The sequence below is a fragment of the Plodia interpunctella genome, chromosome 6 (assembly GCF_027563975.2).
Source record: "Plodia interpunctella isolate USDA-ARS_2022_Savannah chromosome 6, ilPloInte3.2, whole genome shotgun sequence".
NCBI classification, from domain to species: domain Eukaryota; kingdom Metazoa; phylum Arthropoda; class Insecta; order Lepidoptera; family Pyralidae; genus Plodia; species Plodia interpunctella.
Window position 1 is genome coordinate 8,804,499 of NC_071299.1, and position 25,069 is coordinate 8,829,567.

General features: G+C 34.3%; 1 protein-coding gene across 1 annotated transcript in view; it reads left to right on the forward strand.

The window, feature by feature from the left end:
• cdi (center divider) overlaps window positions 1-25,069 on the forward strand; it is a 69,591-nt gene that overhangs the window by 30,287 nt on the left and 14,235 nt on the right. Inside the window, exon 2 of the mRNA XM_053746299.2 lies at window positions 24,720-24,841. Within this exon, the coding sequence (XP_053602274.1) occupies window positions 24,720-24,841 (122 nt within the window). The remainder of the gene's footprint in view (window positions 1-24,719; window positions 24,842-25,069) is intronic.

The following is a 25,069-nucleotide window of genomic DNA, read 5'->3' on the forward strand; positions in this document are numbered from 1 at the left end:
ATCAAATTAGAAAATAAATGGTCTCTTTTCTCTAATAGTTACTCTAATGCCTTATCATCATCATCATTGGCAGCCCTTGATATCTCACTGCTGGGTGAAGGCCTCTCAATTTATGCCATCCAGTTCTTCTGATCCCTTATAGTTGTACCAAATACTGAACCCTCTTCAAGAGATTTTAGGTATTAGCAATATTTCATTACCCACGCTATTTTTTACAGCAGTGCCTATGTCTAATGGTAGTGGTGGTGTATTTTGCTTTTACTTTAATTTGGTGTAGATTTGCGTGTGATCAATCTCACGTAAACTGATGGCTGCTATCGGCAATCAGTCAGAAAACTGATTGTTCAGTTTTTCACACAAATCGAAAACTTTCCGATCGTAGATAGCCGATGAAATCTAATAATTGAATACGAGTGTGGATAATTAAATCTTCGTAAATGCCTCCTTTTTATTACTAGAAGTACATCTCTTGTGTATGACTATTATTTATTCTCCCATGCGAGACACCTCTTTGATATTTCTTTTAGTAAATTGAGATTCAACTGTATTAAGCTAATGATTCTTAGATTAATAAAATTTGCACGTATGGTCATGTTAGTTTTGGTTGTATTGGATATGGAGATAAGAACGAATAAATCTATATCGCTACTGACCCTAGAAAAGACAGTATCTATGTAAAAGCATTGATGATTAAGTCGGTTCAAAGTTCCGACTTACGTCCGAAAAGTCTCAAGCACGGCGACATACCTCCATTACGTTCAGGCGAATTAATCGGAGGTATGTCGCAGAATGAATCTGGCGCATTGCATTATTATGACATATCCGTAATAAAAAAGTTGTTAGATTTGCTACGAACATAAAACTGTTTCATATAATCGCGTTCGCTACAGATTCCACTGAGTTACCGATTAGCTACAGGCATTGATTCGCGGTCATATGCGTCTCTACTAACACATAACAACATGTGATATAAATTGCTTTTGAATAGCGGTTGAATACATATAAGTTATTTTTATTGAGAATTATATAAAATTATCTAAAATCACCAACTTCTTATGTAAACCTACCTAATTAAGTCAAAAATACGTATTTATCTTTGAAAAAAACATTGCAAAAACGTAATACTAATGACGACAGTTCAAAAAGAAACCGATCAACCAATTATTCTATTTTTATATGTTCTATTTTGATTGCAAGGTTAGACAAGATTCCTCTTCTCAAATTAATTAGCTAATACCTGAAATCACATTTATTTATGCAAAAACTGTGGATATTCTCGACGTACTTCACGTAAAAAAACTAATTAGATAGTTAATTAGCTGATGAGCTATTTGATGACCAAACATGCTACTGCATATCTAGCATGATTTAGAACTTCTTATGCCCACTTCACAAACCTGAATGTTTCATTAAAATAAATGACAAATTTCCTATGAGCAGAGTGTAGCATAATATTATTAGCAAAATGAAAAACTCAAATCAATTCCTCGTCTTTGAAATATCTAGTAGTTTTGTAACTGACATAAAATTAATACGTAACGTAATTACATACTTGGTTTTCTACAAGCACAGATCGTGTAAGATCAAGAGATTGCTTAGGAAATGCTAACGAGTCGTAAAAATAAAAAACTGGATAAATGTAAATATATTATTGGTCATCAAGAAGTTGCATAGAACGATGTAACTGATAGCGCATGCAATGGTAATCTACTTCTATACTTATATAATTAAAATAAAGTTAAACAGTTTGTTTACAAAGTTTTCTTATTTTTGGTTGAACGCGCTAGTAAAATTATAATTATTCTATGTGATTTTTCACTCATGACATTCATGAAGAAGGTTATATAACTGTTTCAGAATAAAGTGTTTATTATACATATGTATAATAAACACTTTATTCTGAAACAGTTCAGGTTGATGGCTCGTATTTTTTGTATAATATTTCTATTTTCAGTGTGTCTCTTGACATAAGCTTCCTCTAGCAGCCTCCATTGAGCTCCATGAATAAGATTTGAAGAATACCAAAATCGTCAAAGTCTCGGCGTTCAGATATTAATTTAATATATATATATATATGTATATGTAATATAAACCATCTAATTGCCATTAGACCTTGCATCACAGCTCATTACGTTCACAGGTTGAGGAAAAATGTTGAAATTTTCCCTAGGCTTTCATAAATTATCACTTAGTTACAGTTCAAAGGAAACTGAATGCAATTGTGGAAACAAAACGAATATGGATTTCCTTTTTTGGCAATCTGCAAATCATGCTTCCTTGCACGTTGTTAAAAAAGTAAAATCAGTTCACAGAATTTTGAATTCCTCTAATACAACTTTTTACACTTGATTAACTTAATTTACATACACAATTATGTCACAGCTTTTTCGAAACGAAGTCAAAGATTACATTGACCCGTCACAAAAAATCTAAACAAACGATCTATTACTTCATAATAGTCTCATGCCTATTATCAAACGCCAGTGACCTTGCCACGGTTTGGCTCGACACCAAATGTCGATGACTGCTCTGACACTTTCTACTGCTTTTTATCGACCTGTACTTTAATGTTATCACTACTTAAAATAACGTTCGATCAAGCAGTGTAATAAAGAATGTCTTCCGTTATTTCATGGGGAATTTATCTTAAATAAATATATTAGAACAAATCACACAGATTGAGCTAGCCCCAAAGTAAGTTCTAGACTTGTATTATGGGATACTAACTCAACTATACTATGCTTTATAACATATACATATATAGATAAACATTCAAAACCCGGGCCAATCAGAAAAAGATAATTTTGCATCATGACCCGACCGGAGATCGAACCCGGGACCGAGGTTCAGAGGCAAGCACCACTGCGCCACCGAGGTCGTCGATCTTAAAACACACAGACTTCGCAAATTATTAAAATTTGATTGTTTTAAGTTATACCTACTCATTTTTGCCGCTAAATGACCGATAAATAAGATTTAAATATAGGACAAAACCATAGAGATTTTAGTTCTACCTCACTCATCATCTTAACTTGACAAGCAACACCTCTCCAAATGCTATAAAACCACTATATAACAGAGCAGACTAATATAAGTTCTTAGTCTGCTCTACAAACAACAGAAGCTTCTATTGCTGCCTACAAAATGTTTTCGTTATTTTCCCGCAAGACTATTGCAATTTCCTCAGGATGTAGACGATTTCTTCGTGTTTGCAAGGAACGTGTTTTTTATGTGTTGTCTTCGCAATTGTGTTTTATGCAAATCACTCACGTGATCGTTTTTGATTGGTTTTGTTCACTTTGTTTTGTATTTTTCGTTCTGTTGATTACATTTAGTATTTTTTTAACAAAGTTATAGTTCACCAGTTGTCATGGCTCTTGTATTAAACAGAATTGTATCTTACGTAAATATATTTGATGCATCAGGTATCTTTGTATAAAGAAGATCAAACATTAATGTTGTTATGTACAGCGGCGCGATGTTTATAAATGAGACAGGCTCAGTGCATTACGGTGTCTCTGACTGCAATGCAGCTGAACTGGTATAGTCAACAGCGTTCAATCTATTCAAAATTTCAAATTAGCATCTATCACCACTGCCTAGAAATCAATACAGGATAACTTGACATGCGATCAACTGTACTGACGTAGCACGCCAATGTTTATTTATACTATCCACACGATAATAATGCATAACAAGTTTGCAAACACTATTTCAGGATGCTGTAAACATCATCGTGATACCGATAAACTACTTTAATTTACTCAAGTTTTAGTATCTAGCGTAATACTTATGTTCGTTATTATCTTATTCGCTGATATCACCTGACCTGAGATATTTTATTATATTTCTTTAAAAAAATAGTGATGAAACTCCATTGAGATAACCATGTCTTCAATTGTTTTGAGCCTATTTATTAAAAATCATATCCACGATTATTATGTATAGCAAATTCACACACAGGATCAGACAGATCAAGCCCACACTCACTTCGAACTCGCATTATAAATATCGGAACACGTTGCATAGTGTTCAAAAATAGGTTCGCACCTGCCCGCGTCTGTATTCAGTCTACAATTTCTCGTGACGTTCCATATTTCAATTAAATCTGAGACTTTTACTTTAACTTGTCTGATTCATAATGAAGTTTCAAGAGTATTTGACATTTTGGAAGATTTGCCTCAAGAACATCTTTAAGAGATATAAACTTGTTTTGAAGTACAAAACGCAATTATAGAATCTATTTAACAAAATATGCAATTTTTTTCATGTAAATTAGTTATAATTATCGAAATACTTGCCTTACTGGACTATTTTGATAAGTTTTATCTGCTCAGATAAAATTCGTAAGAGAGTGTTTTCCATTTCAAATACATCATTTTCTTTGTTCGTATCCAACGATAAATCGCTATTCAATATCAGTCTTCACACTGTTTATCATATCACGTACATATACTTCCCGGTGTAAAGTTTAGGATGTACCGATGACATATTTGGTTCAGAACGGGGCATCGGAAGGTCGCCAATTGAATTTCCGCATTGCAAATACAGACGGCCGGATGTTTGGCATTTTGGACTGCTGTTGGGTGTTTATTCGTTTAAAGTACTCCAAAATTATGATTGATGTGTATTTTTCTAATGCGCTTGTTTGCGGGTTCATCTTTTTTCTTGCAGTCTATATTTAGCTATATATTACGTCGTTCAATAATTGGTCCATCGTTGATCATATCTTCAAAATACACCCTCGGTTCTTTGGAAACTCCGTCATTTTACTATGTATTCGATACACGTTTGACGATCTTGGTGGCGCAGTGGTAAAGTGCTTGCCTCTGAACCGAGAGCTCCCGGGTTCGATCATGATGGAAAAAGATCTTTTTCTGATTGGCCCGGGTCTTGGATATTTATCTATATATGTATTTGTTATAAAATATAGTATCGTTGAGTTAGTATTCCATAACACAAGTCTCGAACTTACTTTGGGGCTAACTCAATCTGTGTGATTTGTCCTTATATTTATTTATTTATTATTTATTACGAACATAATAAGCTTCATTCGACAACTTTTCAAGATTTTATTAAAATTAAACTATAAATAAACATCCAAGATTGCGTTCATTGTAATTGTAGAAAGAAGTGTATTTTAATGATTATGTATAGAATATTGTGACAGGCCAGCGCGAACACAAACCAGAGTTGTTATTCCACCGTAATAGCACCATTACCATGTTTCGGCGCCGCGTGGGATATTTTAGGGCCATCCACACCTCCACACTGTTGCCTCAATTACGACTATACAATTTGGAATGGTTTGATAATTCACACATATTGCTTTTATTATTTGATTTAGATTTAAAACAGCATACCTACAGCGTAACGCGTGCGCTTATTTATATGAAGTAGCGTCTGCTGCATAGACGCATGCGACAATAAAATAAAAATCGCACGCGTTGCGCTGTCGGTGAGCACTACACTAGCTTTAAACGCTCTCCTCGTCCGTAGTCTGATCATGGATTCATTTTATTTACAAAACATTGTCGAGCAGATGTGGAAACTGTCTCGAGATACTTGTTCATCTGACAAATCAAGACATGTTCTGCTTTCTAATTGACAATAACACTGCAAACATAATAAATACAACAAAAACTTGGCTGATTACTAGCAGAGTCAAGTTTGTCTCAAGGTATTTTTACAGCGTTTCATTTTCATTATCAACTTTGAAGATAAAATATCACAACAGATAAATCTGGGTTACTCATGTTTGTCGAACTAATTTCTTGACATATTAAAAAACTTTATGCGACGTGCTCGATTTTTCTGGCTCCTTATTTTTTGTATAGTCTTAGTTTTATCGTTGATTTTACTGTGATCATAATTTTTATTTCAATGAAAGAAAACTTATACACAATTTTGATACAATAAATAAGAGTGAGCGAATACAATTAGAAAAAGATGACATCTAGTTCCGGAACTAAAATCTATTAGTACTGTTTACTTGTTTAATAGATCGAATGACGCACGCGCTGTCTAAAGTTTCGTTATGTTTCGTATCATACGGCTGACGGTCGGCTGGTCAGGGATTATGTACCCTCGAATCAATACTACAATAATCAAAAAAATTACAATTAGCAGCTTGAGTCATCAAATCACAATCATTGGTGATTATGACTCACGTCAATTTATTAATTGTCTTATCATGTAAAGTCAATTATACTTGAAACGAGCCTACCTGACATTGTTCATATAAACACAAGTTTGTACTTGCCCAACAGTTTTTACCTCTAGCTTACACTTTACGTTGAAAAAGGGTAACACATGTTCAAAGAAAAAAAAAGATAAGGCGAAATTAGTGATGCGAAAAAAATAGGGGAAAATTAGTTGTAATTAATACCTGTCCTTTAGATACTAGCTAGACACCATTAACAATTTAGGAAAATTATTTATGACATATATCGTGAATAAAAAACCTATACAACAAATTTTCCTCTCCTTTCACTCAAGGCTTTCAGAGAACACTTTAGACAGAGACATTTTGTTTAGAAAAAAATTTGAAAATGCATCATAGAATAACAAAATTGATTTCTTAACTGTAAATATATGATGGATGTCGATTCGTTAGACCGATAGATGTGTCCAGTTTTTCTCCAAAACACGTGGGTGCAGAGGATGTTGCAACAGAATCGCAGCAATGAGCCCACGTTTGGCCCACTTCTGGTACCGTTGGCACACTTTAATTTTGAATATGTGCACTATACCCATCCAATAAATATTACCTAAATTGAAACAAATTTCTGAAACAAAATATTATTTGCATTGTCCTTTTTCTGGGCCTCTCGTCTTCTAAAATACGTCGTTTGAGTCTTATTTGGCCGTCCTCTGGTTTTCTAAAACATATTAACTTTTTTACACTCTAGTCCAGTCGTTAATGCGACGCTCGTTTTGCGAATAAAATATTTCAGTCAATATATAATACCTATACGTAATTTTTTTAACATTTTTGCACCTAATAAAAATCGAATATTATCATGTCGCATTATTATTGTTAACAATTCAACACATCTCCTGCCAAGAATAGACAGTTAAACAAAAACTTTGAATTAATCATCTGACTGTACTTTAGGTAGGGCCAAGTCTGGCCCTTTGTTGGCCGGCACAATGGCCGATGTTTTCGTACTTTTTGCTCGCATTTCGCGATGGCCCATTGTTTTAAATGGACCTGAAACGTCTGTCCATCATTGTTATTATTTTTTAGTGTTTGGAAATTATGCATTGGGTATTGAAATATTTTTAGTGGAAATAAAACATGTTTTTTTTAGCAGTACGACTTTTAGTGAACCGCCCACCTGCTTGAATTAACATGCCCTTGACCTATTCTAGTTTGAAAGTTTCCCTAACATTTATTTTTTAATTTTCAGGTAAGTCATGCAAGAAGTACATAGAGATGTACGTGAGGATTTGTGCTGTTTTTTGTAAGTAGTTACGGTTTCTGTAAACATTAGCTGTTGCCCGAACCTCCTCTCCAGCGGATGTTTGACCTCGTCACTATATCTATTACAAATTACATTAAAATCAGACATGACAGACAGTCTTTCACATTTATAATTTTATTATTAGTATGGAAAAGTAGAGATATTGGTGGTATGAATTTTTGCTGTCGACTCTAAATAGGTATAATGTATCAATGCCAGTTCAATTATTTATAGGGACTGATAGCAAAGTATACGTTTTCTTCGTCCAATTTCTTATGACAGTTATCCATTTCCCCATTTTTTGATGAATCACACATTACGAAAATAGAAATCTTGCTTTCAGTATCTATATTATATTGACAACTATACATAAATGATCCAAGTATAGTAAATTAAAGCATTAGCTATCGCGCGTTTTCGTTCCACTTCACACGGCCTGGGATCAACTTCGTATTTATAGCAATCATATGCTCTACGGAATCTCAGATATTTGTATGGATTGAAAAAGATGTCGTACCAAGCGAATAAAGGATAAAAAGCCTTGACAGACTGATAGAAATAACATTCCCAAAGAGCGTTGACGTAAGGCAGGCGGCAGGTCGTAGAATCAGCCGAATCTTTAAAACAAAAACATTAGCTAGACGCTCGTTTTCGTTCCACTTCACACGGCTGGGCATCAACTTCTCATATTTATAGCGATCATAAGCTCCACGGAATCTCTGATATTTCTACTCGATACTGCATTACCTATTACAATTATGTATGGTCATGGTTTGCTTGTTTTTCGTTTCCTCATAACGGTTTTATATACTAATCTTGTCTGTGATGTATTGAAATGTGATGGTTGAATGGTCGTAACGCCATGTATTGAATGTAAAAGTCCAACATTCAATAGGTGTTAACCCACGTCACGTGTATAGTGTTTATACGTAGAACAATCCAATACAGTACATAAATGAATCAATAACTCCATTAAAGGCGACATTTTGTGCAGCAAAGCCCCCATGAATATAGTATCCAATTTGATTGACCAAAGTGAGGAACTTTCTGCTGCAAAAAAATTTAGACATAACGTCCACCTCAAATGTGTTAAGCCACTTAAACCTTCCCTTTGCTGGCTAATCTTTTGATGTTAATGTACTTATGTATTTGATAAATAATGCGGTAAAAAGGCAAAGCCAGAACCCACTTCATAAGCACTGCAGAGACCCTTTTTTAATTGCCCGTATGCATATTTACTTAACAAACTGTAGAGAGTTTTACCCAAGACTTTCGTGTGTTTAGTTGTTGACCAAAAATATCCGAAAAATGAACTAAGAAATCAAACGTTACAATACTTATGTATTAGTTCAAAAATGTTATACTAATCTATTGAATTTTTTGATACCTTGATTTTTTCGAAGATTGTATCATTGAGGTTATCAATTCAGCGAAGTGTAAACAAATAGCTAATAAACCTTACTTGCTATATTTCTATATTTTGACAACATATATGGATATGAAATTTAAAATCTTATGCGAAATAATGTTATTTCACACAATCTGACTGAAGTCGCTATAACAATTAAACACGAAACACCTTAACATCCTTGGCGATAAATTTAATATAGATCGTAGATCTTGATTATTCCTGTTTAATCGGCTAAATAGATACGTTATTGGTGAAGAAAATGATGAAAAGTGGCAGACTCAGCGATCATACTAAAAATATTCTCATATCTTCTGATTGTCATTATCGATTGATATCAGGGTTATATCATTCGCAGAAAATAACGCAACTGCGCTGACATTTTTGCCATATTTCTTGCACAGTAGTGCCTGCTGAGAATGATGATAATGATTATCTCTTAGCATGTCTTTATTACGTTAATATTGATTCTTATTTATTATTATTTTCAAAAGTATGTAATTCAGCTGGCTCTTTGGCTAAACTGTATATATTTACAATACGTAAAATTTGTAACAAATAAAGAGATGAAAAAGTGATTCTCAAGCGACGAGATAAATCCCAGACGCGGCATCCAATAAAATCTCTCACTGGACACGAGTGTAATCCAGGGTAATCCACTTATTCCAGTAAAATTAACTTTTGCCCGGCCTGTCCGTGTTCACGATCCGATGAGAGCGAAGTTGAAATATCGTCTGCTCATAGTCATAGTTGAATTACAAAGTTTTGTGCATTGGTTTTATGCAGATGATGAAGTCAAATGGACAGTTAACCTAATTTTTTATCCCTAGACTAAATAACTGATTTTGGTTGTAATATTTATCTCCGTATTAATGCTGATGATGTCGATGATTTTCAGCTTTATGATGAAGACATCGATTATAATAATTGACAGGCTCGAAAATCAAATGCACAATCGCGCACAACGAAGTGGCGATATTGTTACGATTCAGATTTATAATAGTTTATTTAATGCGGATAACAAAAGCTACTTTGAAAAAATGTTAACTGAGAATCCCATTATCCGTTATCAGTAGCTATAAAATAGAAACTGAAATGAACGAAGCACACGACTTCGCCATTACTCCTACGACTGTAATATTCGATACAATAAGTCAATCTAAAAATGAGACCAAGAGAAATCTCCTAATGAAATGGCACCAGCAAAATAGAATCAAGATTTGTTACCTACGTTGTTAATGACGTTTTGTTTAAGCTACTTGGATTGGATCATCAACATGGATTCAACATAGCGTAAATGGTTGAGCTACCAGGATAAAGCATTATAATAATATTAAGGGAATTCTATTCAGTTTCATTCAGATCAAATTACTCAATACACTTCCCTTCATGTTCAAAAGTCAACATTTCATCTCAATATCCATCCTTTGTTTTATATACGGAAAGCAAACAATAATGGCTTACAATAGACAAAACAAAAAGATTGTTTGAATACTAATCTTCGGATGTGATGCCATTTGCTTCTAGAATCGTTCCATCAAATTTATCTGCCTGTCGATGCGTGCTTCCATTTCAAAAAGGTTTTCACTCTAGTTTGACAATACAAATTACAATACTTTGTATTTTTGAAGAATTTATGTAGTCCGCTATTAGTAACTGATAAAATCAATCAATGTCTATCAGTATCTAATTTGATAAATCGATAATAGGTACCTACTTAAATAATTTTGTTTAAGAAATATTTTCTACTTACTATACGAATCTACTGTGATATCATGCGTCCAATTGCTTTCTTCTTTCTTGGCACCTCCAAATCCATATGACACTAAAGTGTTATAACAATCTACTAAATAACTGTCTAAAGGATCATCTTTTTTTTCGCCAATTTGTCATTGTTGGCCCGCTTTCTAAATAGCTTGTTGTCATGACAGTGCCTAATGATGATTAGACATTCTGCTTTATTTTTCGTGACTTTAAACATTATTATCTCAGTAGGAAGCAACCCCACCTCACGTATTTAACTATGTTATGGTGGAATATTATTTTTTATTTAATGTAAAAATAAATTATTCGTAAAAAAATGACTCGAGAAATCGATACGAAAATCTGATGGATCGTGACTATGTTGGATTGGGAATGAAGTAATCATACGAGTACTTAAGGATCCAATATTATGACGATCGTATTGACTTAATATGACATATACATTAAATACTGCTGGTATGGAGAGGCCATATCTAGGCTTACCCCTCCGCTAAAACAAACGCGAAAAACACGCGACATCAATCTTGCACGGGTAAAAAACTAGATGGACTCAGTTTCCTAGCTAGATCAAGTCGACCGCGCATGTAAATGAGTAACAGCTACATGCCGCGTTCTTTAGTTACTGCAGTAAAAAGGAATCAGGGACATCAAACTTCCAAAAAGATGGTGCTACATTTCACAATTCCTTGAATTTTTATGTCACTTAAAATCTTCCCCCGGCAAAAAATAAAGCATGTGTACCGCAACTTTGAGAAACTGTATCAGTGAATCTAAAACTATCGGCCTTCTGAATAACATAACTGTTCGGAATTCGAATCCGCAATGCACCTGTCACGTCACGTTACCGTTTGAAACCCGGGGTTGTCGAGAAAAACTGAAGCTGAAAGTTACTACAGTAATTCTAACACATTGGAAGAAAATAAATAATATCAAGAGGCCATTTTTCTTCTTTTTCGATCTGCATTGAAGTAAATATCTCAGCCAGTACATGTCCTGCTCAAAAATTTAGTCCTCGCCATGGTATTCAGACCATCATTGTGTGTAGGTACAATAACTCCTTATTGTACCTATTTTAGAAGTCTCTTATCAAATGCTATATCAATTGATGGTCTATGAACACTACTACCTTACTTGTGAGTCAGGTGGATACAGACTCATATATGGCATTTATTATTCTGGTTATCTGAATAAATGAAAATTTCATTGATTTCAGTGAAAAAGTATAATCCTGTTGATGTTGGTAACCCTATCGATCTCCAGAAATTGGTGCGCTACCTAGGCGCCCCGTAACTCCAACTCGTCGCGTGCGCATAGCGCCGCGTACGCAACGTCTGAATTAATAGCAATACCCATTAGAACTGATTTATTTCACAACCGCCTGAGATTTACCATCCAGCGATAAATTTCCAATTTGATGAGACCTACTTTGAAATATAACTTCACTATTGAATGCTATGCTGTTTTTCTTGTCAGTCTTTCTTGGAAATTAAACGTCATCTAGTATTGCAATGCAATTCAGTTGGACTTATTGAGGTAAAATAAACACTCAGCGGTATCAGTCAGTGCTCAGTTTTAAGTTTACCTGTCATATTTTTGCGTTTTGATGACACTTTTACTCACAATCCTAAAGACGATAATACTATAATATCATCTACAATTCCAATGTTTGCTACTCCAAAACATATCAGACTTAAGTCACACAACATAATGCGGATCAAACGCAAGACGAAGAAATTGTAGGAATGTGTGGCAGTCGTGTGCGCAGAAATAGCTGCCAACGGGACTGATAATGGAATCTCGATAGGTTTGACACGAAAATAATACCTTGGTAATATACCTATGCTTCTAACGTTAAGGTCATTATAGAAATAGCGATGGTACAAAGAAAGTCTCTAATTTATGTGATATCGGCTAAAAATGTTATGTTATTTTAGAAAAATGTGTATTAATTTATGCAAATTCACTCTTAATTTTTATTGGTCTTTTTACATAAACTAATCACGTAGCGTAGTATAATAGGTATTAACGTTTTCGCATCAATATTATCGTGTCATGTGATATAATACTAGTAAGGAACTTAGTCACCTCTCGTTAGCGTGTGTCTAACAGCTGTATCATGAAGTTGCATGTTAAAATTACGTCATCAGAATCCTGTTAAAATAGTGACTATGACTTGCCAGTAAATATTAGGTCGTGATGACTTGGATGACGAGCAGTAGCAAAAATATATAGTACCTAATTCTTCTAATACAGACACCAATCTCTCACATATATCATTATTTTGTAACTGCGTGGTTTACCTAATTTCTTATACATTACTGTGTATTTTCTATGTGGTAGATGAAATAAATATTATAATTATTAAAGATTGTTAAAAGTAACTATTGTTTTAATTCCCTCAATAAAATTAGGAATCATAACATTTTCACCATCATATATCAAAACAATGGCGCACCCTAATACAAACGAGGGCAATGGTAGAACTTTATAGCTCTCGTTAAAATTTTATATATTGATCACGTAAGTCTTCATTTGATGGAGTAAGGTAGCACGTGGGTAGCACCCACAATTGTATTGACAGAATCGATGTGAATTTTGTCTATAATTAATGAGAAACCATAATAATGGCCTTAGATAATGACACATGAGATTTTTTCAACCGATCAAATTGTTGTAGGTACTTGAATATATAAGATTTACTGATACGTACTTTGGATTACACAGACTAATAATTATCGTCGGCTTTGTCTTCGCGTAACTTTTTGTCGTAAAATGAACTTACAAGACTGGCCATTGCAAATCTTTAATCTGTACTATTTAATTCCTAAATATTATATATCTAATTCCTATATCTTTGCGTTTCAGTTTGAGAGTAAATAACACCATGAATTAAGAATTTGGTCGACGAAAATAAAATCTGAAATTTCTTTTATTTTTTTATCTTAAATAAAAAGTATGTATTACTTTGCAATGGATCACTTGATCACAAAGTGACTGCGACCTGAAGTGCGATTTTCTTGAGTATGCGTGGTATTTGGGCCGCGTAGCTTTACGACAATGTCGACCTTCCTTCGGCGCTCGGTGGAAAGTGACCACACTTGACATCAACAACATGTGGTGCACAATTTATAGTTTTTACAGATCTACCACAAAATGTAGGTAGGAATGTGTGCCACTTGTTGAACAAATAGGAAAATTTGTGTTGGCATGTTTAAGTTTGAGAGTAAATAACACCAAGAATTAAGAATTATTCTAAAAGATCAAGCAGGCTCTGCAGGTTATAATATAACATTATTTTTAAATTTATGCCATGCGTACATTGATTTCGAAATACATTTGAATCTAAAAGCAAATAATGATGCTAATCAACTTATAACTGCCCTTATTATACTCGTAAACAGTCATAATAAATTAAAGCGACATAATAGGCTTAGCCACAATATGTCCAAATGAATGGTAAATAGAAAATTTGCGACCACGACTCAGCATGTGGTAACCAATTATGCCATAAAGAGATTGCTGGTATGTTTTGACGTGGTTTAAGCCCAGCGGGGCACTTTCGGTACAATGTTGCAATCAAAAGCTGTTTAGAGCCTCAATAGATTAGTAATTACCTAGTCCTGGTTCCCAAGAGAGCGCACTCAAGGTAGATTCTATAAAGCCTCTCCCTGAAGCGTAGGTAGGTTCACTCGATTCCAAGAATATCTAGTAGTAATTTGCATTGGAATCTGAGTAAAACGTATATTGTTCGTTCAGTTTCTTTGCAATAGTCGAATTAATGGATGAAAAATAGACAGATACGTCGTTTCTGTTTTAAACATTTTTATTTATATAAAACTATACTGCACAAAATTATTTTAAAAAATACAAATGGTGAACTTAGCACCATAAAGGACATTCAGAGATAGCATTGTGGTGCGATAAACTAATAATGCAAATAAATAAACAGAAGTACATACAATTTCATTTGTAATAGATGGAACCCTTTGATATTATCTCAAGTGCAGTTGCGGCATGAATGTCATTTCAAGTTATAAAACAAATTAAAGAATCTTTTTAATGAAATCCGCCGTCCATGCCGAAGTGCGAGCCCAACCTTAAAATATTTCCGAAGTGCATATAAAAATGCATCGGCGTCGTCGTGTCGGATGCCGTATTTTTAGTGAGACACAAATAGCCACTGACGTTTCGATGCATACATGTAGGCCACTTCTCGAAATGAATATGACTTTTCTCACGAGTCTTCTAATTTGACATCAGATCGTCATCATCATTTAATTTAAGAGCGAAGCTCTTGTCAGTGGTGTTCGTGCCATTGCTATCTATCCACAGCTAATTGCTTCACTTCTCTATGACACCTCGCCCCAGTTTTTTTTTTTGCTTGATGTAGCTTTCCGTCGTCAGATGATCAGAGATATGCCTTATAAGCAAATTAAATTTCATAATTTTGCTGTTTGTACATTATGTAAACAAAAATATTCTTTGCCATAGCATAAAAATATGCATCCTTCTCTGAGGTCTACGCACAGAACTCTATATTTCCTCTATTAAATTTATTTATGAAATATTACTCTGGTTCTGGTTGGTGGTAGTTTTGCTCCCGCAGGAATGCGAGGTAAAAAGTGCCCTATATGATATTCCGAGTTATTTTTTACCCGTGTACCAAAATGAATAAAACTTTCCGATTCAGTGACAAAGATCTTTATATCCTCACTATCATCCAAACTTCCGCATTAAAATTTTTGTTTTTCTAAGATCCAGATAAGAAAAAATGCCGCGTCTGCCGATCTGTGTCCAAATACCTCTACTTGTATTAAAACACTTTACTGGCTTAGATTAATATACTCCTAATTCTGTGTTTGCTGGACATATCACTTTTGTGTCTCAGTGTCCGCCAAATGTCTTCAGCCATTTTGTCCATGTTGCAAAAAAATCAAACACTTTACGATAAATTAATACGTTTATTCTTAACTAGCGACCCATCCCGGCTTCACTTGGGTAAAAACATAATTAATTATACACCTAAACCTTCCCCAGGAACTACACTATCTATTGGTGAAAACCGCATGAAAATCCGTGCATTACTTTTTGAGTTTATCGCGAACAGACAGACGCGAAAGAGGACTTTGTTTTATAATATGTAAGTCTTATATTATGTTAAATAACACTTAACGTTACTTTCCTGGTGCTAAAATCCATACTGACACATCCATCAGTCTTCTTCGAACCAAAGAAATGTCTATTTAGTTACAGACCGATGACGAAACATATCCCAGTTTCTTTTACGGTATTTTTACGATCGCTCATTTTTATGACAAAAAGTATATATTTCGTACCTAGACTGTAATTAAAATTTATGATGTGATGTTTCTAACTTCATTACAAAAACAAATTAATCCCTGACATCCATTCTTTACAAGTGTTTTAAATATGATAGTGTCTGTTTCATTAGTATACATCTTCACTCAAGTTGAAAACTACATTGGCCAAACATATTGATACCTAAGAGTTCAGATAATGTAGTTTAGAAATAACTAATGTTTCAACTTTATTCTAATTAACAATTCTACGTTAATGATATCTCGTTAGATATATTTACTAAAATAATTATTTAATTTTTATCAAAAGAGAGGTAATATTTATATTTTTGTTTGTAACGAAGAAACTCAATAACAAAAATTACTGCACCGATTTTGTTGAAATTGGGCACAGAGGCAGAGATGCCCACATAATTTAACTAGGCCGTTAGTAACATTGGTTAACGTCTATGGCGAAAAAACGCGAAATAAGTCGCGTACCTACAGCCGCTAATCCGTAACAAAAACAATTATTTCTGATGTTTCAAAGTGGACACATTTCTTGATTTAGTAAATTTATATTTGAACTTTACTAAATCAAGAAATGTGTTTATTCTTCTTAATCTTTGTTTGTCAGCTGAATCTGCCCATGTAACCCTTGGAACAAATAATCGTCTACCCTCATATTTTTTCAATACTATTTATTTATCTCTTTCGTCTATATTATTTCCTACTTTCATTATATTCAATGAGTACGTAATGTACTTATGTAAGTTATGGGAGATTCATAGCGTTGGAATAGCTAATTAAACGGTAAGGAAACGCCAGGTTGAATACCATACTCGGATTTTACTACTTCTAGAACTTCCTCAAATGCTTGTTATCTCAAATTATCTATTACTTTTTATATATATTGCCCATAGTATGCACTCAACTTGTATTGCGAAAAGCTGGCACAAAATAATATTTTTTTTCAATATTTTGACACTATTGTCTAAATCGATTATTTTAAACTACCTACCTACCTACCTGTGACCTGCGATGTTACCCGCGGTTTATAATTCGTTGTATTTTTTTAATACTAACGTTTCTAATTTTATGCACAGTAGCGTCATCTACTTTATAACGCGAGGTTTAAGCTACCTCAATACCAAATTTCATAAAAATTGAACCAACCGTTTGAGCGTGAAGAAGTTACAACATACAAACTTTCGCATTTATAATATTAGTGGAATTATATGATAATGTGTTAACTGGATTTAGCTAATTCATGTTACATTAACTTTTCAAAAATGTACATTATCGTCCTCTATGATAAAGATGCGGGCCATTTTACGCGAACGCGTTCAATGTTATGTAGGCACTGAGCATTGTAAAAACCGCAGGAATGAGATCTTCGGACAACCGATCTCGATTTACGAGGTATGGATAGCAGCATGTTTGCATAATGAGGTTTAAATTTATAATAATGGTCACTTCAGGCGAGCTTTTTAGTCATTTTCCATTATTTTACGTGGCTTAATATTACTATACCAGTTTTTATTGGAATTTATTTTATTCAGAAAATAAAGTTAATAGGAAGATGCCAATAAATATAATAAATCGTAATAAAGAAAGGTAGAATAGATACATGTACATAAATCTTTTAAATCACTATGGTTACAACGAAAAATGTATTCCAAAATATATAAATTATATAGGGCATTACAAAACTTGCCCAATTTACCAAATAGCCGAAGCATAAAATTGCGTAACTTCTTCAATGTTATAGAAGAGTCCAATGATTGATACAGCAGTGATAAAATTGTCATACAAGGAAATCATTTTTATGGCAAGCAATATCATAGTGTAAAAAAAATATTTCTCAATATAAATTTCTATATTGTTACTACGTAGTACCGTTTATTGTCTTAAATTCCCTTGCAACAGCAATAAATACCGGAGATAATTATAAATATAAGTTTAAAACAAAGCATGATAACGCTATCTTAGATTAAACAAAGGTCTACTTCACACTTGATTCTGATAAAGTTTTAGTAGCGGTTACTTTAATTTTTTAAGCTAACCGAACAATTTGTGTGAAATGAAGTGAATGATTTTATATTTGGTCTGAGTGAGACATGTTCTTTCAGGTTTTATACTTACAACTCTCTCTCTCCCTCATCTAGGATTTCGGTTGCTTCCCCAGCCGTTGACCGTCAGAGCTCAAAACTATCGCAAGATTAACAAATAACTAGTACGAAACCCCAAATTAATTAATTTTGCCCCCGGACATTCGCTTCTCGGGCAAACGCAACTTGCATTCGTAATGCGAGACATCGAGGATGATTGTCGCATTGTATTGGCCAAGTTAGAACGTGCCTTAACAAAAATAATAATCATAATGTCGGAACACAATGGGCAGGCGCAGGCAAATGCATTAGTTGGTCACGATCACGACGACACGGGCTTACCAAAGAGTAGTACAATTTTAGCCCTGGCCATTTTGAATACTCATTCTAATACGCCCTCGTCCAAGCCGAATATTTGATTAACTTCTGTTATTAAGGAAACTGATTTATGAGCATTGTCTGTAGAAGGAACGTATTAAAATAAGACTTACCTATTAGCCGGTCCAGTAACGAAAAAGTCCTATTTATGCCCGATGCTTACCCAATTCACATCACATCGTGTTTCGAGCCAGTCAATGTTGTCGTTGTCAACCATTTGTTGCAATACACATAGTTTAACGATGATAAATACAAAGTTACCAACATCGTCTGAGGCTGTCATTTCATTATGCTGCACAATGAAAACTTATTTTTATGCTGTGAATGGAACGGAAATATTTTTGGACAGAAACCATATGTTATTTGTGACACCCTGTAGTGTACATAATTTACTCTTCGCTCTTTACTTATTATCGCGAAAAATGGCGAAGTCGCGGGCAAAAGCTAGTATTCGAATATATACATTATGTTTCATGCTACAGATATAAAAAAAATAGAACGTCTGGTAAATACACTTTAAGGCTTGGGACAAAAATAAATCTCTACCGCCTCGCACTATCAGTATCGCAGCGCAGGCGCAGGTTTATTTATCAACAAAATCATTGTATATTTAATCATTTCTGCTCGACCTCTAAGGTTACCTAGGAACCTGTCAATGACTCCTTAATCTCCGATCCTCAGTCATCGCCTCCTAACTGCATATCCTCGAGCGTGTGAAAGGAGCGATAGCATCTCACGCGGCCATATTCGGTCGTAAGGTCAGAGTGGACCCCTATTATGTCGGCCGGTCGGTTAAATGTGCAATTATGGAAATTTCAGGGCCCGCCGGGAGCCCTCTGCGTTTATCTTGTCACGGACTGGGAGGACTAAAGAGGAAGTACAGTTCTTCGAGAAGGAGAAAGATTTCACTTTAATGAATTTGCTTATTTTTAAGTATATGTTTTAGTGGTAAAATCTAAGAAATATCTGACGATACCTGAAATGACAAGATACGGACAAAATTTCATCAGAATTCTGAATTTTTAAAGATATCCAATAACTCATAAGTTTGCATTCAACGTTATCACATGAAATGCAAAATTATGCAATCCAATATTTAGTTGGAATGTGTCCAAGCTTTCGATATGTATTATACTTTCTGTCTACACAGACTCGATTTTCGCGTCGATTAATCGAACGATCAATGAATTGATTGGAATAGAAAATGTGCTACGTAAGTTGCAATTAAACGCATTTTAAGATGCAATCGTAATGATATGTACGCGTCAGCTTTCTCTACCATTAAATAGTCTGAGAGCAAATATATCATATATTCTTTTCTTGCTTTAAAAGTCCCACATATCACCTATCTATACTTACACTAAATACATCCCGTGTAAAGTTTATACTTCATAGAAGTTCATTAAGCGATCAATTTTTAATTCGGGGTCAAAAATCTATTTTTAGATTAGACTAAGATGATCTGACGTTATTCTTACTGTGTAAGTAAAAATGTGAGACATTGGAACAATGTAAACGTATTCTAAACTACACTTTCCCATGATGATCAAATTACATCTTAATTGCTGAAGAATCATGGTGCTATAAAATTCCAACCCATATACTTTAGAGAAAGTAGTTCAGGGTAACTACTACACTAGAATGGCTACACCAGAATCAAATGTCATTATTCAAACTCATTTACATATAGATTGTATTTACTTTATCAAAATGCTGAACTTTCTTTTACTATTTAATATGTACAGCAGATTTCGTAATAATTGTTACTTTTATTGCTGTTTGATTATGGAGATACATCAATAAGAAATAATCAGCCAAATGCAATGTTATAATAATAAGGTTCGCTTCACTGTGGCTTGAAGACCAAATTTCGTATTTAAATATTTTCTTATATTTTCTTACTAATCAAATCAGTTGTATCAATAAACTATACTATTATATATATACTATTTAGATCTGTACAATCGTCTTATTATTGCTTTTCAATGGCAGGGTTGTTACCGCTTCGCCTCTATGTCATAATAAACCAAATTCTTGATTTACCCTTGCATTAATAGTTCAGTTACATTTCTCTCTTTCCCAATTTCTTCCAAGGTGGTGGCAACTAAAAGATGAGTTTGCGCCCGACTTTTTGGGAATAAGCTTGGAAATTATTGGACACAAACCAATTTCTGCTCGGATTAGATTTTGACTACGAAATATCTTAGTAAAAGCAAGGAACTTTTTTCATTGAACTCATTCTTATTTCCTAGACAAAAGCTTATTCTGCTTCGCGTCCATCGTCATCGCTGACGAGGCGACATCGATTCGTTAGCCGTGTCAAGTGCGATCGCGGTCGTGGGCGTCGAGTGCAGTTAGAGTACAGTCAGCGAGATATTGATGATGTTGGAGTTGGAGAGGAGGAATGCAACCATTTAGAAATCCCGCTGTACCTAAATAATACAAATAATATACTTATAAATAAATAAATGTGAGAGCACCGTTCTCCGTTGGCTACACCTAGGTAGCATATGTTCGGCAAGACCTAGATTTGATATGATACCCAAAATGATAAAAGTATCATTTTGGGTAGACATCCAGTAATTGGTTACCTAGCTATAATATCGTTCTTTAGGCGTAACATGCTCAAGTTTACTATATAAAAAAAATGTTTCCTTGAAAATTCTTTAAAATATGTGCAGGTTTCAAGCACCTAGTCAATAAAGAAAGTATACAAATATATCAACATTCGATTCTTAGTTTCCCACCGCATAATCTAAACTTGGGAATGTTTGGAGATGGAATTAGGTGGAATCTTGTTTGCGTTGACGTGGGAGGCTGTGCACACCGCCAACGCTTCCGAATAACGGGCGAGCCTTCTTTTAGCACCTGATTGTACCTTCACAAGCCAATATATAGGGCACCTCAGGTCTGTTCATACTGCCCAAACATTTTATTTTTTTAATATTGGTTTCGAAGATACAGGCTAAATATAAGCATTTGGTTTACTCGCGGCTTCGCTTCATGAAAATTGCTTTTTAATGGGGGATGTATATCCTAAAATCTGTGCCTAAAATAAATAATTATACTCTTAATTTTCCATCACTGAGATTGCGACCAAAACATTCCCAACGCGAACTCCATTCATGAGTTAACTGAATTAGTAATTGTAGTTCATTAAAGGGAAATGAAAAAAGCTTATGAAGAATATGCCAGGCAAGCTGTGTTTAAATGAATGGATACACTTTTCCCTGTCATATTGATAACCCCAAAAAGGAATCGTAAGGCAGTTGAATGACCGGGGACTCGATTTCTGAATTTAACCGATGATTTTCAAATTTCATTTCCGTCTTATGACTTGTACAAATGATTTTGTTTTCGGTGGGTCTGGTTTTCATCGTTTCTAAACAGTATATAAGAATAGTTTTCGAACACAGGTTAAAATAATAAATTGAAAAGTACATCCAAAAATCCAGCTTCTAAACTCCAAGCGTTCAATCTGATCGTAGCAAATCCTAGTTACATTACTCAAAACACCCCTGAAATCGATTTCCGCCTTACCTAAGGGCTTTCGTCGCTGGCTGTGACACCTATAATATAAATGGTGACTTAATGCGAGCACCCTTACTCCCTAGCAGTGACCCTCCCTAGATTGATGATTGTACATTTACTAAAGAAATGTCGACACAACGCGATGGCAGGGAAAACATTGTGGCATTACAATTTTTCTCGATAAAAATAAAAGGTGTTATACGTAATTAATTGTAATTTAATTTATTTCGTTTTGTTCAATACCAAGGGGAAAGCCTATCTTTAATACCTAATGTTGAGAGAGAAAAACGAAATTGATTTTTTTTAAATAGCATTACCTAAAATAATGATTTTCCTGAGACCTATTACTAGCTTCGACATAAAATAAACCAGACACAGCCCTATTTATTTACTGTAATATATTTAAGCTTACAAGATATATCCCTCCTAAGGATTATCACTATAGCAGTTTATAGCGATAGTTCCCATTTCGTAGTGCTAGTCTTAACCAGTATATCAAACAGGCTAATCTTTCTCAAATTTCTAATCCTCCAGTAAATAATATCTGAAAAATATAAATACATCAAGTAGTTACACAATTACAGCTGTTTCATTACTTTTCGGAGATATGAATGACTACTATAATAACAGAAATGTTAATTTAGTTACGACAAGTTACGGAATACTACAGTGCAGTAATAGTGACTAATTTTAGACGCAATTATAAAGTTGTTAACCGTACCAACAAAAAAATACATAATATACAAACGTATTTGTGAAAATGTATGCATCCTATGCGTGTGGCATGGTATTTTTATGTCAGTATCAAACTGGCTGTATTAGTTTACTTATCTATCATACAAATATCCTTTGAAAAGAACTATATAAGTACAGTTTGTTGAAGATAATCGTTACATTATACATTAATTGCAGAGAAACTTATTAATGCAAGGAATGTTATCTGTTTAGCTAAAGCAATCAGACGCGATAAGAATAAATATCTAAGTGTGTTAATGTTTGTATCTTTATCGCAAGATTCCAAGGATTTGATAAGGAATATTAAAATTTAATTACTTTCTAGACGTCATTATTATCATATTTCTTGATATGATGAAACTAATACCTAATATTAATACCAGTTTTGGTAAAAGGCTCTTGCTTGCTCATTATTTTTCTTGAAACATAATCTTTCAACGATCATATACCTGATGTAGAAGCTACACGGCATATTGTCATTACAGATACTAATAAAAGATCACTTTTATACACGCTGCCACTCAAAAAGTCGTGGATAATATTGCAAATGTTTGTAATCATCTTAGTTGTGGCCTAATGCTTTCATTAAGTGTGATGTAAAAAAACATTTGGTAACTTTGTACGATACTCCTATTAAATTAAGATACCAATCAGCTCTGTGTACCGACCGTGTATCAACGCTTCGCAGATTTAATCGCACTTTCCACGTAACACTTTCAAATGCATGCGGCACTATGGAATGCCAGCGAACTAATCTGAGGTTTTCCTCTAGACCCCGTATTCCGTGTAACCGTTTGCGTAACCTTAATTCGCATATCTCGGTTGCTTGCATATGAGCTCTTTCCTAGATGCATGATCTGAAAAATATCGCAGCTCAAAATTTAGGTACCGTCCTCTCGAACACCGATTTCAATGGCTCCGATTGGTATGAAATCTCTATTATTTAGAATTCGAGTGTCGTGGATATCGTGGACCCTAGAATACGTATCCTTATCCTCCCGGGGAGGTCGTACCTGGCGGCTCAAGGACATTTCATCGAAGAAGTAACAGTAACATTCACAAAGTGATTTCATTCCGGATTTCGGGTCCTCACAGCCCAGAATATAACCGAAAATAAAGATGAGATTAGAAAGATCTATTTAAAATTCTGAAGTCATGGTATAGTTTTGCGTTCTAAAAATTGTAAATCACATAGTTTGATGAGAACATTCTCCAATGATTTTTTGGTCGAGCCGTTTGTCCACTCTGAAATGTAATTTTGCGTAATACTGCATGTTTTTTTTTATTTACTCTAACACAGACCTATTAATAGATATCAGTCAATCACGTAATAAGCTCTGGTCAGATCTAGAAATCTGATCTAGACTGGCGGCCGTCTCGGCCTAGTTGCACACTGCGTCAACTGAACTGAACGAACATTGTTGTTGGAAAATGTTGGGACTGTTATGAAACTTACGGTATTGTATTTCATTGAATTATCTTCATTGCCACTTATAGACATTTTAAAAGGTTCAACAAAAGAAGCAAAAGATCCTGTCAGAGTTATCTTTCTTTAATTCAAATGAAAATGTTGATGTTATAAAAATCCCCATAAATCTATTTACTTCTTAATCAATATGACTAAGACGTCAGCCATAGTAATTAATTCTAGAATAATTACTCTCAGACGGCTTTAGAGTGCCTAGGTATAGCCTGGAATATTTATGACGCACGAGACTCAATTTTTATTGACACCATCTGGATCGAGTACCTAATAAAAACAAGAGACAGTTTAGAAAATGTTATCAGTTTTATGACTTTTGGCTTCGAAATTTTTACGATCGAATCCAAGACCCTTAAAATTACTTAGATCATTTGTTTTGACTAGATTGACAGCATTTAGTGAACTGGAAACTACATTATATATAATTCTCCAATCGTGCCGTGTTAACCATAATTTTCACATTGAGAAGAGAACAATGTTATTCTTTTAGGAGCCGATATTTCAACAAGACAAAGGCCTAATTTATTAATTTTACTTTGTCCGCAGGTGACCCACAAAACGTCAAGCAAGGTGATGGTGCTCAAGATGAACCAGCAGAGGGCGAACCGGCCCAACATGCTCCGGGAAGTACAGCTCATGAACAAACTCAAACACCCCAATATACTCGGGTGAGTAAAATGTTATTTTCTTCTATAGCCTTATCCATAATGAGGAGGGTGCTTTATGGTAGAAAATCTTATTCTTATAGTTTTATTGGCCTCTGTTAATTGTCAAGCGATTAATATGCAATTGGACGATTGATGGATTAGATGATGGTATTTTCTTGTTAAGAAGAACCTGATGCATTTATACAGACGTTGTCTGAAATCGAATTTCAGATATTACTAGGGATAGAT